The sequence below is a fragment of the Suncus etruscus genome, chromosome 13 (genome assembly GCF_024139225.1).
Source record: "Suncus etruscus isolate mSunEtr1 chromosome 13, mSunEtr1.pri.cur, whole genome shotgun sequence".
In the NCBI taxonomy this organism is placed as follows: Eukaryota; Metazoa; Chordata; class Mammalia; order Eulipotyphla; family Soricidae; genus Suncus; species Suncus etruscus.
Genome location: NC_064860.1, coordinates 99762203 through 99778306, shown reverse-complemented (window position 1 = coordinate 99778306; position 16104 = coordinate 99762203). Strand labels below are relative to the sequence as shown.

At 42.6% G+C, this 16104-nt stretch overlaps 1 protein-coding gene across 3 annotated transcripts in view; it reads right to left on the bottom strand.

The window, feature by feature from the left end:
- Nucleotides 1-3656: 3656 nt before the first annotated feature.
- LOC126025670 (histone-lysine N-methyltransferase PRDM9-like) overlaps nt 3657-16104 on the bottom strand; it is a 57782-nt gene continuing 45334 nt past the window's right edge. The window contains exons 4-7 of one of the 3 annotated variants that reach the window (XM_049785466.1): nt 8400-8476; nt 4472-5182; nt 4123-4219; nt 3657-4038 (exon numbers count right to left, since the gene is read on the bottom strand). In XM_049785466.1, the coding sequence (XP_049641423.1) occupies nt 4544-5182; nt 8400-8476 (716 nt within the window). In that variant the 3' untranslated portion in view covers nt 3657-4038; nt 4123-4219; nt 4472-4543. Of the gene's footprint in view, nt 4052-4122; nt 4220-4471; nt 5183-8399; nt 8477-16104 lie in introns of all 3 variants that reach the window. The other 2 variants (XM_049785465.1, XM_049785467.1) reach the window with 2 other exon arrangements.

The window sequence follows — 16104 nt, the reverse complement described above, 5'->3', positions numbered from 1 at the left end:
AACTGAGCTGGTCTGCTTAGAAAAAGCCTGCAAGGGGTAAGTGTTCACATCAGGGAGTAATGGGGGTTCATACACTGTGTGTATATATACACACATATTTGTATTTCACTAATATCAGTTTGGAATCCCTAGGAAACAATGATGTCAAAAAAAAAAAGAAAAATTAACAGCAAGTGTAGGATATTCAAAGAAGAGTGGACTTATGATTACTTTTTAATGCGGTACAAAGAAAAAGCTGTGTGTCTGATATGCCAGAATATAGTTGCTGTGTTCAAAGAATACAAATTGCGATGCCACTATCAAACTCAACATAAAGATAAATATGATTGTTTGGTTGGAGAAGTGAGAAAAGATAAAATATTACAACTGAAACATACACTGACGACTCAGCAAAATACTTTTGTGAAGCAGAAGCAGTTAAATACTTCCTCACTGCGGGCAAGTTTTCAAGTTGCCAAGCTAATAGCGTGCAATGGCAAACCATTTGTGGAGGGAGAATTTGTTAAAGAATGCCTTATTTCTGTTGCCAAAGAGATGTGTCCAGAGAAGGCCGATTTATTTAGTACAGTGAGCCTTTCAGGAGTTACAATGACACGAAGGATTGAAGAAATGGGAGAAAATTTGCTGCACCATTTGCAAAACTCTGCAAAGAAATTTTGCTATTTTTCCTTGGCACTAAACGAAAGCAATGATGTTCGTGATTCTGCCCAACTTCTCATTTATATGCGTGGGACAAATGAGTATTTTGAAGTCACAGAAGAGCTTGCTGCACTGCAAAGTATCAAAGGTAGAACCACAGGAGTGGATATATTTGAAAAGGTTTGCCAAATTGTGAATGGTTTGGAGTTGGACTGGGTTAAACTAGTCAGTGTAACAACTGATGGTGCTCCTAGCATGGTGGGGTCTAAGAGAGGAGTAATTGCTCACATTACACAAGAGATGGACAAACATAACCATCCTCATCCAATTGCCATACCTGCCTCATCCACCAACAAGTGCTGTGTTGTAAATCACTGAAGCGGGACTCTGTTATGAAAATTGTGGTATCTTGTGTTAATTACATTAGAACTCATGCACTAAACCACAGACAATTTCAGGAATTCCTATCTGAGGTAAATGTTGCCCATGAAGATGTTCTGTACCACACAGAAGTTTGTTGGCTGAGTAGAGGGAGAGTTTTGAAACGTTTCTATGACTTACTTCCACAGATTACAGCTTTTCTACTTTCAAAAAAACCAAGAAGTACCAGAGCTCAATGATGCAGAATGGAAATGGCACCTTGCCTTTCTGACAGATATAACAGAGCTACTCAACAGTTTCAATCTGCAACTTCAAGGCAAGGGGAAGCTCATCTGTGATATGGCATTGCATGTGAAAGCATTTGAAGTAAAATTAGGCCTTCTCATCAAACAAGTACAGGAGGAAAACTTCAGTCATCTCCCAACAACTCAAAACCTGTCAGCGGACAAACCATTGGTTGCATTCCCAAAGGAAACATATCTGGCTTCACTAGAATTGTTGCAAAAGGAGTTTCAATTTAGATTCCAAGAGCTTCATCTCCATGAACAGGACATACAGCTTTTTTGTAACCCATTTTCTGTTGAGATTGAAAATGTCCTTACAATTTATTTACCAAATGAAACTAGCTCAACTGCAGAATTGTGACTCTCTGAAAGACGCATTTAAGTCAAGTAACCTTTTGAATTTCTATGCATCTCTCCCCTCTGAGACATATCCAAATATCAGGAACCATGCACTCAAAATGGTAACCATCTTTGGTAGCACTTATGCCTGTGAACAGACTTTTTCAAGAATGAAACATCTGAAATCTCCAACCAGATCAAGATTAACTGATACCCACTTGCATCACTTGTTATGGCTGGTAGTGACAAATATGGAACCTGACATTGACCATCTCATTAGCCAAAAGCAGGCCCACAGTTCCCATTGAAATACTGGTGCATGATCTGTTTATTTATAAATGGTTTTCATTTTATTTATATAAGATATGCGCAGTGTGAGTAGGAATTAGTAGCTTATATAGTCCGGCCCTCCAGCTCTCTAAGGGACCGTAATCCAGCCACCACTTTAAAAAGTTTGAAGACCCCTGATTTAGAGTATATATCTCCTGGATGTGTTACATCTCACAAAACATCTTTCTTACTTTACACACTACTGAACAATTTATATTGATGCTTACAACTCTTAGTTATATACTATAACTGAAATGCAGTAGTGAATTTAACAAACACAAACACAATTAGCTAACTCCTTGTCAAATCAATTTCAGAAGTTACATGAACTGATCACTGCGGGTATCAAATTGTAGTGTAGGCGGCTTCTGTCCTACAGCCATTAGTGAGATCTCAGTGAAAACACTTTAGGGAGAGTGGGTTGTGAAATATAAAACAGTGAAACCACACACAGAGTATGTGGAGTCAACACGTCTTCTGGCAGGAGTGCAACAAGTTTATTTTCCAAAAAGGGGGTTTTATAGAGGTAAGCCAGTCACAGGTGCAGAGAAGGATGTTTACAATGACAAAGCAAAGTTAATTCTGAGTTGCAAAAGAAAAGGTCACACTCAGGGCAGCTTTTAACAACCAACCTCAAATGCAAACCAAAGGAAACTAAGAAGTAGAAAAAATCTAGAACGTGGTTCCCACCAAGGTGAACTCTGTTGTTTCAAAGGTCAAGGAAGGGGTCAAATTCTCTAAGGTAAGTTCCCAAAATTTACTAATTCATGGTGACTGCCTTCAATACATATTTTGTACTGATTCTTTTTTAAATAGAATATATCTGTCCATTCTATTTCCCTCCAATTTGAAGGGGGAAGGAAGTATTAAAAACCAGAACTACATAAGTATGAATTTTCTTTTGCAGAAAACTAAATACTGGTGGAGTTAGATGTCAGAACATTGACCTAACCACTTTCCTAGATACACTATGTAGATTTTGCTGGTTGTATTTGTTCTCTGTGGATTCTGAGGTCACTTTTCATTAGTCACCTTTCTCCAAATGTCGACATTCGAATATGTGTGTCCTGTGGTGTGTGATGAGATGTAAAATTTAGAAGAAGCTTCACCCCCACCCTACACAAACATGGGGTTTTTCTCGTGTGTCTTTTTTTGGGGGGGGGCCACATCCGACGGTGCTCAGGAGTTACTCCTGGCTGTCTGCTCAGAAATAGCTCCTGGCAGGCAGGGGGGACCATATGGGACACTGGGATTCGAACCAACCACTTTGGTCCTGGATCGGCTGCTTGCAAGGCAAATGCCACTGTGCTATCTCTCTGGGCCCTCTCGTGTGTCTTCTGATGAGACCTGACCTCTGACCAAAGCCACATCTACTCTCGGCAAACATGGTTTCTCTCATTTGTATCCCCTGATGTGTGATGAGATTTGACCTTAATGAAGCCTTGCCCACTCTGCAAACACAGGGCTTCTCCAGTGTGCAATGAGACAAGTAAAGCCTCTCCCACAATCTCTGTAAATATAGGGCTTCCTGGCTGTGTGTGTGGTCTGGTATATTATGAAACTTAACTAGCCAATGAAGACTTGATCTCAGAGTAAAGCCTCACCCACAATTCCTGCAAACATGGAGTTTCTCCTGTGTGTGTGTGTGTGTTTGTACTCTGGTGATGAGACTTAACCCGTGTGTGTATGTGTGTGTGTGTGTGTGTGTGTGTGTGTGTGTGTGTGTACTCTAGTGATGAGACTTAACCTCCAATGAAAGCTTCTCCCACTCTCTCTGCAAACATAAGGCTTCTCACCTGCGTGTCTTCTGGTGTCTGATGAGACTTTTCCTCCAATGAAAGCCTTGCCCATTCTCCACAAACATGCAGTTTCTCCCGTATGTCCTCTGGTGTGATGAGACTTCTCAGCGAAGCCTCGCCCACACTCTGCAAACATACGGCTTTCTCACCTGTGTGTCTTCTGGTGCATGATGAGACTTGGCCTCTCAGTGAAGCCTCACCCACACTCTCTGCAAACATAGAGCTTCTCCCCTGTGTGTATCTTCTGGTGTCTGTTGAGATGTGACCTCCAACAAAAGCCTTGTCCACACTCCCTGCAAACATAGGGCTTCTCCCCTGTGTGTATCTTTTGGTGTCTGTTGAGATGTGACTTCCAACCAAAGCCTTGTCCACACTCCCTGCAAACATGGAGCTTCTCTCCAGTGTGTGTCCTCTGGTGTGTGATAAGACCTAACCTCCAACGAAAGCCTCTTCCACACTCTCTGCAAACATAGGGGTTCTCCCCTGTGTGTATCCTTTGGTGTCTGATGAGACCAAACCTCACAGTGAAGCCACGCCCACACTCTCTGCAAATATGGGGTTTCTCCCCTGTGTGTGTTCTCTGATGTCTGCTGAGACTTGACCTCTCACTGAAGCCACGTCCACATTCCCTGCAAACATGAGGCTTCTCCCCTGTGTGTATCCTCTGGTGTGTGATGAGACTTGGCCTCTCAGTGAAACCTCGCCCACACTCTCTGCAAACATAGGGCTTCTCCCCTGTGTGTGTCCTCTGGTGTCTGATGAGACCTGACCTCAGAGTGAATCCACGCCCACACTCTCTGCAAACATGAGGTTTCTCCCTGTGTGTGTTCTCTGGTGTCTGCTGAGACTTGACTTCTCACTGAAGCTACACCCACACTCCCTGCAAACATGGGGTTTCTCCCTTGTGTGAGTCAGTTGATGTGTGATGAGATTTGATCCATCACTAAAGCCTTGCCTTGGCCTTACATGTTTGTCTCTTACAATTATTGGAAAGTTTATCCTTGGAACTACTCCACATGTGTCCTTTTGATTTTCTTCCAGGTCTGTGTTAATGTCTTCCTCCATTGTCATCTGTTTACTGGAATTACCTATTTGATCACTAAATCGTCTAGAAAAGGCTGCTGAAATTCTTCTAAGCCTCATCCTATTAGCCAGATGTTCAGAGCTTTCTTTGTGCTTTTGACTTTCAAGTATGTCATTCTTTGGTTTGTCATTATATAAATCAGAATGCTTCCACCATTGGTTTAGATCAGGTGGATAGGAATTCTCTGATTGAGGGTGCTTTCTTGCAGATGTTTCCAGGAGGAACCAAGAGGGATGACTTCGTTTCATGTGACGACTGAGTAAGTTCTGACTGGAGCAGGTGAGACAGCAGAAGGGGCAAGAATGGATTTCTGGCTTGAGTTCTGCTGAAAGAGAACGGTTTGGGTCAGCGTAGATGTTGACAAGGCTGTTTGAACCATAGTTCTATCTCTTGCTAAAGTCTGTTCTCCTAGCACTTTCTTATTTTTTTTTTGATAAAACAAGATAAAATCTTCATGCTACTAAATAGTCTGGTGGATTTTTCTGTTTGGTTGGATTTTGTGGCCACACCTGGAGATGCCCATACCTTACTCCTGTTTCTGCTCTGGGATGACTCCTGGCAGGCTTGTAAAACTGTATGGAATGCTGTACTATATCTCTGGTCCCTAAACTGTGTTTTGTCATTCCATTTGCATCCACTAAATCTTGCAAAATTCAGAAAGTACACATTCAGAACCTTTTCTTTGTTTTTGTTTTGTGCCTTAGAGTACTCAGGCATTGCTCTGTGTGTTCACTCAGCAAGTATTCCGGCTGGCTGGAAAAGACCATATAGGATGCCAAGGATTGAACCTAGGTTGGTGCATAAAAGACAAACACCTAAGGAGTTACGTAAGTTTGATGGCTTTAGATTGCCTTGTGTGCTGTTAAGAAATATTATAATGTGCTACAATCTGGGGACTTGAGAAACAAAGTTATTGCACATGGATTCTGTTTTATTTATCTTAACTTTCTTTGGTGAAAGTTCAAAGTTAAGATATCAGCAAGGGGACTTCTTCTGATAATTATGTTATGGGTGATTGTCCTTCCACTGTAACTTTACCTTATCCTCTTTCTTTGCATCTTTTGTTCTCATAATTCAAAATAAAAAATTATAAAAAAAAAAGACAAACACCCTTCCTACTGTGCAACTGCTTCAACCTCTCACCTGGAACTTTTGGACTTAATATCTTCAGTGACCTTTCGGTACACAGCACCCTAAAGTCCTTTTACTCTATGATGTGGTTTCTAAAGATATTTTACTCTCCTGAGATGTACTGACACTTGATATCATAGCTCAAAATCATTCTTAGTGACTTCCTATGAGGGGAAAACTATTAGTCATTAGGAAGCACCTAGCATGGAGCTTTACCAACAGAGGCATAATAAGGTTATGGTTAGAGATTATGAATGAATATATTCAATTTCATATTTTAACATCAAAAGTCATATTTAAGGTACAAGATCTATGGTGCATGCATGGCCTGTGGACAATCCCATTTCAATCCCTGACGCTGTATCTGGTTCCCCAAAGCACTGCCAGGAGTGATTCCTGAGCACCAATATAAGATTAATTCCTGAGGGGCCGGGCGGTGGCGCTGGAGGTAAGGTGCCTGTCTTGCCTGCGCTAGCCTAGGACGGACCGCGGTTCGATCCCCCAGCGTCCCATATGGTCCCCCAAGAAGCCAGGAGCAACTGCTGAGCGCATAGCCAGGAGTAACCCCTGAGCGTCACAGGGTGTGGCCCAAAAACCAAAAAAAAAAAAAAGATTAATTCCTGAATATTAGTGGGTTTAGCCAGACCTCTCTTCAGAAACCCAAAATGTCATATTTAGGGGCAGAATCCTAACTTAAATGGCAAGGCCCTAGTTTTAATCCCTTAGGACTATGTGGCCCTATGACTAGAGCTGGATGTGACCTAGTAACACCAACACAATAAAAAAATGAGTACAAATGCCAAGTCTGCAAGCAGTTTATATCCCCAGTGCTAGGGATCTAAGTCATACCCAGCACCACTGGGAGACAGTCACAAGCACTGGATCTTGAATAGCCTCTGAGAAACAGTGAGAACAACTAGTGTGGCATGAATGCAGGGAGAAAGGAACTCTCACTGCTGGTGAGAATGCTGTCTAGCCAAATCTTTCTGAAAAATATTATGGATATGGCTCAAGAAAGTGGAAACTGAGCTTCCATGCAATTCAGTAATACCACTCCTAGGGACAGACCCTAGGAACACAAAAACACAATACAAAAATGTCCTCCACACTACTATGTTCACTGCAGCAGTATTTATAGTAGTCAGAATCGGGAAACAACCCAGGGGCCCGACAACAGATTAGTGGCTAAAGAAACCTACACAATGGGACACTATGCAGCTATTAGAAAAAATGAAGTCATAAAATTGGCTTATACAGGGATGGACATGGAGATTATTATCATATTATAAATCAGAGGAAGAGAGATTGCCATAAAATAGTCAAACTCATCTGCGGGATATAAGAAAAATAAAACAGGGCATAGTAATATTATCTAGAGACAACAGACAGCTGCAAGGACAAGCCCATGATATGAATCTTGCAACAAGCTGTAAGCACAGAGCAATACAAGCATGACAATGATTGTGAGAGAGAGAAACAAAATGCCAGTCTTGGACAGAAGTGGGATATTGTGGGGGTAGGACATAGGGGACACTGGTGCCAGAAATGTTGCACTGGTGAAGGGCAGTGTACAATTTGACTAAAACTCAACAATGAACATTCAATAAACATGGTGCTTAAGTAAAAGTTTATTAAGAAAAGAATTAGTTGAATGAAACCTGGTTTAAGAAACCTGGTTGAAACATAGGTGAAGTGAATACATGCTGTTTTCAGATACTAAATAAGCTGTCATGAAAAGGCAAGACAGGTTGGGAGCAGCACAGTGAGGAACTTGGCAAAATCTACATTAGCTTTGTGCTGGGCTTGCTCATAAATGATTTAAAATACAGACAAAATATTTTTCTGAGTGGGCCAGAAAGAAAGCACAGCAGGGAGGTGTTTGCCTCGAAGCTGACTTGAGTTCAATTCCCATGATCTCATAATGTCCTCCAAGCCCACCAGGAGTAATTCCTGAAGCACAGGGCCAAGATTAACCGCAATTATTATCAGTGAGGGAACTTCAAAATAAAAGGAAAGAAAATCACTTCCTTGGGGATATCAAACACCCCATAATATCTATCAGAGTAAAAGAAAAAGACAGAGGGGCCTGAGAAGGGCACTCGAACATGAAGCTGTGCAACCATACTGAGCACTAACAGCAAATGAAGGAATCTCAGGATCTGTTCTAAATACCCAGACATGGAATCAGAAAGAGGTTTACATTCATAAACCTTTGCTGTCTTGCAAAGACAGCAAAGCTGCAGATTATTCTGGGACTCAATATAAAGGGAATTGAAAGGTCATGAGAGGTCTTGAACCAATGACCTGGTAGTCCCAAGGCCCAAGCCCAGGGCCCCTATCTCACACAGGCCCATGACAACCCACAAACAAACCACACCCTGAGCCCAGGAGGCTCTTCCCACATTCCCCTGCAAACAGACTTCGTGGCAGCCTCCCCAGGGCTCCTCCTTCCAACCAGGAGATTAGCACAGGCTTTACCCCAAAATACCCTGCCACAGAAGGACAATCCGGCATTAGAGACAATGAAGGGGACAGTAGTCCATGCCTAAGTCTGGATCCCTAATGAAAAAGGCCAAATCGTGGATCAAATGCAGAACAGAATTGCTGCTCTTCATATACATGTTGGTTATCACAGAGATGAGAATAGACTACAATAAAAGAGGGGAATGGATAATACAGCAAAGGGATGGGGAGCAATAGATCAGTACTGGCCTGTACATGGCCTATCTTCATTTGACCTCAGCACCCTCAGTACTGCCCTGAGTCCCTCAGGGCGTGAGCAAAGAGTGAAAAACCAGGAGCAAAATCAAGAACCACCCAAGCCCAAAGGTGTCTTAAAAAGAGGAGACTGGAGTCTGCTGGTCCTGATCCCCCTACCATCCTGTGCCATTTCAGGATTTCTGGTCTGTGTCTAAGTGGAAACAGGGCCCTCCAGTCCCTCCCATCAACCCTCCTTTTCCCAAACTACAAGGATGTTAGTGCATTTGCATAAGAACATTTCTTTTTGGTTTTTGGGTCACACCCAGCCACGCTCAGGGGCTACTCCTGGACCAATACTCAGAAATCGCCCCCGGCAAGCTCAGGGGACCATATGGGTTGCTGGGATTCGAACCACCGTCCTTCTGCATGCAAGGCACACACCTTATCTCCATGCTATCTCTCCAGTTCCAGAACATTTCAATTAATATAGATTTCCAGGCTGACTGGACCTAGCACTTTTTTTTCCTAGAATATAAACCTCAAAACTCAGTTGAACAAACCAATGAATTAGTTTGCATTATTTTTTGTTTTGTTTTGTTTTGTTTTGTTTTTTTGGGCCACACCTGGCAGTGCTCAGGGGTTACTCCTAGCTGTCCACTCAGAAATAGCTCCTGGCAGGCACGGGGGACCGTATGGGACACCGGGATTCGAACCAACCATCTTAGGTCCTGGATCGGCTGCTTGCAAGGCAAACACCGCTGTGCTATCTCTCCGGGCCCAGTTTGCATTATTTTTTATCGTACTCAGATAACTTCAATTGTTTAGGAAAATAACCTCTAAAGCAGATACACATACCTCTAGCCACTTTTTATGCTATCCATGCAATAGATCACTTTCTTAAACACCCAGTTTGGGATCTGCATGATTTTTTGTTTTTTTGTTTTTTGGGTCACACCCAGCAGTGCTCAGGGGTTACTCCTGGCTCTACGCTCAGAAATCGCTCCTGGCAGCCTTGGGAGACCATATGGGATGCCGGGATTCAAACCACCATCTTTCTGTATGCAAGGCAAACGCCCTGCCTCCATGCTATCTCTCCAGCCCCTCTGCATGATTTTTTAACCTCACCTCAGCGGGTTCAATGGGACATGTTTTACACAGAAGGAGTTAAAGCCAAGCTCTTTAGCCCAAAAGGAACTAAAAAAAATGGGTGGCAGAAGTGACCCTATCTTATGAACTATTGATGGCTGACAATCAACACTCAAACGTTCAAGATCAAGCTGCTTGATATATTGGATATAGTTAAGAAAATCGCATTGAGCCCGGAGAGATAGCACAGCAGTGTTTGCCTTGCAAGCAGCCGATCCAGGACCAAAGGTGGTTGGTTCGAATCCCGGTGTCCTATATGGTCCCCCGTGCCTGCCAGGAGCTATTTCTGAGCAGACAGCCAGGAGTAACCCCTGAGCACTGCCGGGTGTGGCCCAAAACCAAAAAAAAAAAAAAAATCGCATTATCCTCATGGGAAACAATTGATTGCATGGGAATATATTCAGGGAATTTTCTTAAATTTACACAGAGCAGGGGCCGGAGAGATAGCATGGAGGTAAAGCATTTGCCTTCCATGCAGAAGGTCGGTGGTTCGAATCCTGGCATCCCATATGGTCCCCTGAGCCTGCCAGGAGTGATTTCTGAGCATAGAGCCAGGAGTAACCCCTGAGTGCTACCGGGTGTGACCCAACCGCCCCCCAAAAATTACACAGAGCAATCTTGAACCATATGTAGTTTGTATGAAGGCTCCCTGATGCACTTAAATTGCAAGTAAAAGACGAGGATATGAGAAAATTTCTCAAAAATAATTTGGCTTACCAAAATGCAAATACAGCTTGCAAATCAGTATTATTGCCTCTGACTTGATAAAGCTGATATGAACAATTTTCTGATATAACTCAATCCCCATCTCACACAAACTCTAAGCAAACTCTTAAAGTGGCTAAGGGCATTACAGCTTCTCCCCAGAGGGGACAAAACACAGTCAGGAAACTAAGATTTTGTCCAAAATGCGGTAAAGAGCATGACTGCTGGTCCAAAACCGCTTTGATAACAACCTGGGGAGAAGTTTGAATACAAATCCAAGGAGGCAAAGTAACTGCTTCCATTGTGCGAAGCCCAGGCATTTCTAAAAAGATTGCTGACTTCTTTTAAATTCAGTTCCCCAGTACATGATACAGGGAAAATGTATATTGGGACTGTCTCAGCCCCCTCAAAATCAGGGCAAAACCTCTCAACCATAATGCTCCCCAGCTCAGCCCAAGGAAATTCTGCACTGTAAATGATCTGAATCTCACAACCACAGGAAGCAGCAGTCTGGACATAATATGTCCAGAAGACATTACTATCTACCCAGGACAATGTCTTTATATGTTGAGAACAGGTATTATGGGCTCAATACCCCAAATACATTCGGTTGGTTTTTGGCAGAAGCAGCCTCAGTAGCAATGGAATTTCAGTCATTAATGGTGTCACTGATTCAGACTCAATGGGAGAAATAATTGTGATTATTAGCATACCGGTTACTTGGATTTTTGTTTTTTGTTTGTTTGTTTGTTTGTTTTTGAGTCACACCCAGCAACGTTAGGGGTTACTCCTGGCTCTATGCTCAGAAATCGCTCCTGGCAGGCTTGGGGGACCATATGGGATGCTGGGATTCAAACCACCGTCCTTCTGCATGCAAGGCAAATGCCTTACCTCCATGCTATCTCTCCGGCCCCGGTTACTTGGACTTTAAGAAAAGAATCGGAGGTTTTGGAAGCATCAATCCAGGTGCCATCCATAACCCACTCATGGCTATGGTGAAAATAAGGGATGAACATCCAATGCTTTAATTGAAGTTTGAAGTACTTTTGGATTCTGGGGCACAGGTTACCAAAATCTCTAAAAAAGAATGGCAAGATACCACACTCCTAGGGATATATCCTAGGACAGGGATGGCGAACACGTGGCTCTCAAGCCGCATGCGGTTCCTGATCAAAATGAATGCGGCTCTTTGCCTCTTATCATTCTTTTGTATACTGTGGCTCTTTGCCAAGTTTGGATTTTGTTCTGCTGCTTCTGAGGAGGGATCTCTAAGGAGAGATCTCCAAGTACTTAGTCCTGCCCCCAGGCTGCATCCTCCTGTCTCCCATCCCTCGGAAGCAACTGCACGGGCCAGTGAGGGGGGCGGGACATGTGTGTGTCACATGTTGGGTCACATCTTGCCGTTAGTTCTTAGTGTGGAGGACGCAGCACACCCTCACCATCATTGCAGGATTTTCACCCTCACTCAAAATGGCAAAATGCAATATGTGTTTAATATATTATTGTTAAAATTAGATGCTTTTGTTTGAGTGTTTGTCTGTTTTGGCAGGTCTCTCACAGTTTAAAATTTTGGCTCTTTGTGTCAAACTTGTTCGCCACCCCTGTCCTAGGAACACAAAAATACAATACAAAAATCTGCTCCTCACACCTATCTTCATTGCAGCGTTGTTTACAATAGCCAGACTCTGGAAACAGCCTAGATGCCCCACAATAGATGAATGGCTAAAGAAACTATGGTACATACACACACACACACACACACACACACACACACACACACACAGTGGAATATTATGCAGCCATCAGAAGAGATGAAGTCATAATATTTTCCTATACATGGATTATATGAAATCTATTATGCTGAGTGAAATAAGTCAGAGGGAGAGAGATAAACACAGAATGGTCTCACTCATCTATGGGTTTTGAGAAAAATGAAAAACATTGTGTAATGATTCTCAGAGACAAAAGAGAGGAGGACTGGAGGGTCCAGCTCCTGACATGAAGCTCACCACTGAGATTGTTGGGCGCAGTCACAAAAATAATTACACTGATAATTATCATAACAAAATGTGACTGAATGAGGGAAGTAGAATGCCTGTCTAGAGTACAGGCCGGTGTAGCGTGGGAAGAAGGGACACTTGGGATACTGGTGATGGGAATGTTGCTCTGGTGAAGGTTTATATATATAAACTCAAGAGAAAAAAAGAAAAATAAAAATTAATTTAAAAAAAGACTGAATGAATGGGGCCGGGAAGGTGGCGCTAGAGGTAAGGTGTCTGCCTTGCAAGCGCTAGCGTAGGACGGACCGCTGTTCGATCCCCCGGCGTCCCATATGGTCCCCCCAAGCCAGGAGCGACTTCTGAGCGCATAGCCAGGAGTATCCCCTGAGCATCAAACGGGTGTGGCCCAAAAACCAAAAAAAAAAAAAAAAAAAAAAAAAAGACTGAATGGGAATTGTATACCAGAAAAGACAACTTTTCTCTTTAAATTCTGTTCTCAAAATCTGCAAGATTTGTTTTTTATATAAATTGAGTAATTTGAGCTCCCTGTCCTCACCAACTTAAAGGGACTTTAGATTGTTCTTATTTTTGCTTTTTTTTTTTTTTTTTTTGGTTTTTGGGCCACACCCAGCATTGCTCAGGGGTTACTCCTGGCTGTCTGCTCAGAAATAGCTCCTGGCAGGCACAGGGGACCATATGGGACACCGGGATTCGAACCAACCACCTTTGGTCCTGGATTGGCTGCTTGCAAGGCAAACGCCACTGTGCTATCTCTCCGGGCCCTCTTATTTTTGCTTTAGTTCACTGTATTCTATAGAGTATTAAGGCCTCTGTGAACCAGCTCTCATCACATGATCATGTGATGCAGACATATACAATGGTAAGAAGTAGACATAATTTCTAATAAAATGTCACTTCTGAAAACAGTTTCCAAGCTCATGTGACTTTTGTTTTACTTCTCCCTTTCCAAAATAAAAGTAGGGAAATGGAAAAAAAATAACATGAACTGAATATTATGAGTTAAGCACTGTATTCAGGGCTTTTATATACAGTATGTTATAACCCACAATATTTTTTTTTTTTTGGTTTTAGGGCCACATCCAGCGGTGCTCAGGGGTTACTCCTGGCTATCTGCTCAGAAATAGCTCCTGGCAGGGGGAGCATATGGGATGCCGGGATTCAAACCAACTACCTTAGGTCCTGGGTTGGCTGCTTGCAAGGCAAATGCCGCTGTGCTATCTCTCCGGCCCCAATATACCCACAATTTAATGTCTATTCTATAAAAAAATAAAGTTTCTGAAATCTGAAATTGGTTGTCCACAATCACATGATAGGTTATAAGCAGTCTTTTAACTTCCAATGCAAAAAAAAAAAGGCAAGAAAATTGGCCTCTCCAGGAAATCCTGTATTCTCTGGAGGGGAGTGGGAGGTTTAAGCTCCTATTTGCTGAGGACAAAGACTATGATGTGCAAAGGCCCAGAAGAAACAAAGAGCTATAATTAGACCTCATGTGGGCCCCTTTTCACCATCCTTGTGGGGTCATGACCTACAAAAACAGTGGAATGTATAATTCCATATCACACTAGCTCAAGAAGAACCTGAACCATCATCCTCTGATTCAAAAACTCAAGAAAAAAAATTTTTTTGGTTTTTGGGTCACATCCGGTAGCGCTCAGGGGCCACTCCTGGCTCTATGTTCAGAAATTGTCCCCGGCAGGCTTGGGGGACCATATGGGATGCCGGGATTTTAACCACCGTCCTTCTGCATGCAAGGCAAATGTCTTACCTCCATGCTATCTCTCTGGCCCCATAAAACTCAAAATTTTTACTAGAGGCCGCTGCCATTAAAAATCCCGCACTTAAAAAAAAAATCCAACACTGAAAAATAAAATGGGAAGTCTGATGAACCAATATGGACAGGTCAGTTGTGACCCCTGATGGGGGACCCCCGACCCGCGGGGGTGTGAGAATGAGGATCACGAAGTAATTCGTGGGTCACGAGCGGGATCCGACCTGAAATGGAGGAAAGAGGCTGAGAAAGAAATGAGCTCAAGTCAAACGGGGTGATCAAGAGCTAAAGTTTATTGAAAGGGGGCTAGCTTTTATAGTTAAGCAAAATACGGAAGTAACAGTCAGTACTTTTCCATGGTGTCTATAGAAAAGTAGGGGGGTCGTACAGGACGGACTTTCCAGTTTTACAGCATACTCTTAGATCATACAGACATTCTTTCACAATGGTAGCTTAACAGGATGTGATCTATATCTTATCAACTCAGAAGGTTTATTGGAGCATCTTGTGGCTATTGCTAACTGAACTATGTGGCTGTTCTTTCCTTTAGGCCCATGGGGGAAATGCCACAGTACAGCCTGTCAGGTATGCAGGCCTTTGGTTTCTCAGGCATCAGAGACTCCATTTTGCTCTCTAAGTCTTATGGCTTCCAACAGTCAGTGGCCTCTTAAAGCTGATAAATTAAAGGTGCTGAAAGAATTAGTGGATGAACAGTTGAAATGGGACATATTGAAATGTCCTTTTCACAGTGGAATTCACCCATAGTTATTATACAGAAAAACATGTGGGAAATGGATACTTTTCACTTTAGAGCTAATTTATCCATGATCCCCATGGGCAAACTGCAGACTGGTTTACCTTCACCTGTAGCTATTCCAAAGGACTTGCCATTAATAATAATTGATCTAAAAGACTGCTTTTATCATATTCCTATCCGCCCAGATGATAGAAAACGCTTTGCATTTTCTGGGGCCGGAGAGATGCGTTTGTTTGCCTTGGTTTGAATCAGGCATCCCATATGGTTTCCCGAGCCTGCCAGGGGTAATTTCTGAGGGTAGAGCCAGGAATAACCCCTGAGCATTGCCAGGTGTGACCCCAAAAACAAAAAACAAACAAAAAAAAAGTTCTGCATTTTCAGTTCCTTCTCTCAATAATACTCAACCCTGTAGGGCATTATCAGTGGGTTTTACCACAGGGCATGGCGAACTCCCCAACGAAGTGTTTTTTGTAGATAAGATTTTGTGCCCTGCTTGTGAAAAATTTCCTCAGACTATCATTTATCACTAAATGGACAATATTTTATTAACTATGAACAATGAGACAGATTTACAGAATTTGTACTCTTTTGTTACTGTTATAAGCATCAGGACTAAAAATAACTTCAGAAAAAATACAGACTATGTCACCTTAGCAATACGAGGGTTTCATTTTAGACTGAACTTCTATACACCCACAAAACATTTCCGTTTATAAAAAAAAATCTTAGAATGCTTAATGATTTCCAAAAACTTTTAGGTGACATAAACTGGATCCATTCCACACTAGGTATACAAAATGCAGAGCCAATCTTTTTCAAACACTGGAAGGAGACCTCCCCCCCCTTAAACAGCCCAAGGCAGTTAACACCAGCTGCCCAAAAAGATTTGAAGTTTTTCTTAAACAGACTTCAAAAATCCTACCTCTCCAGGTTTGTACCTGGAGAAACTGGCCTTCTGCTGATCTTTTCAACAATAGAATCTCCCACAGCTGTGCTGACACAGCTATCCAGACTTTTGGA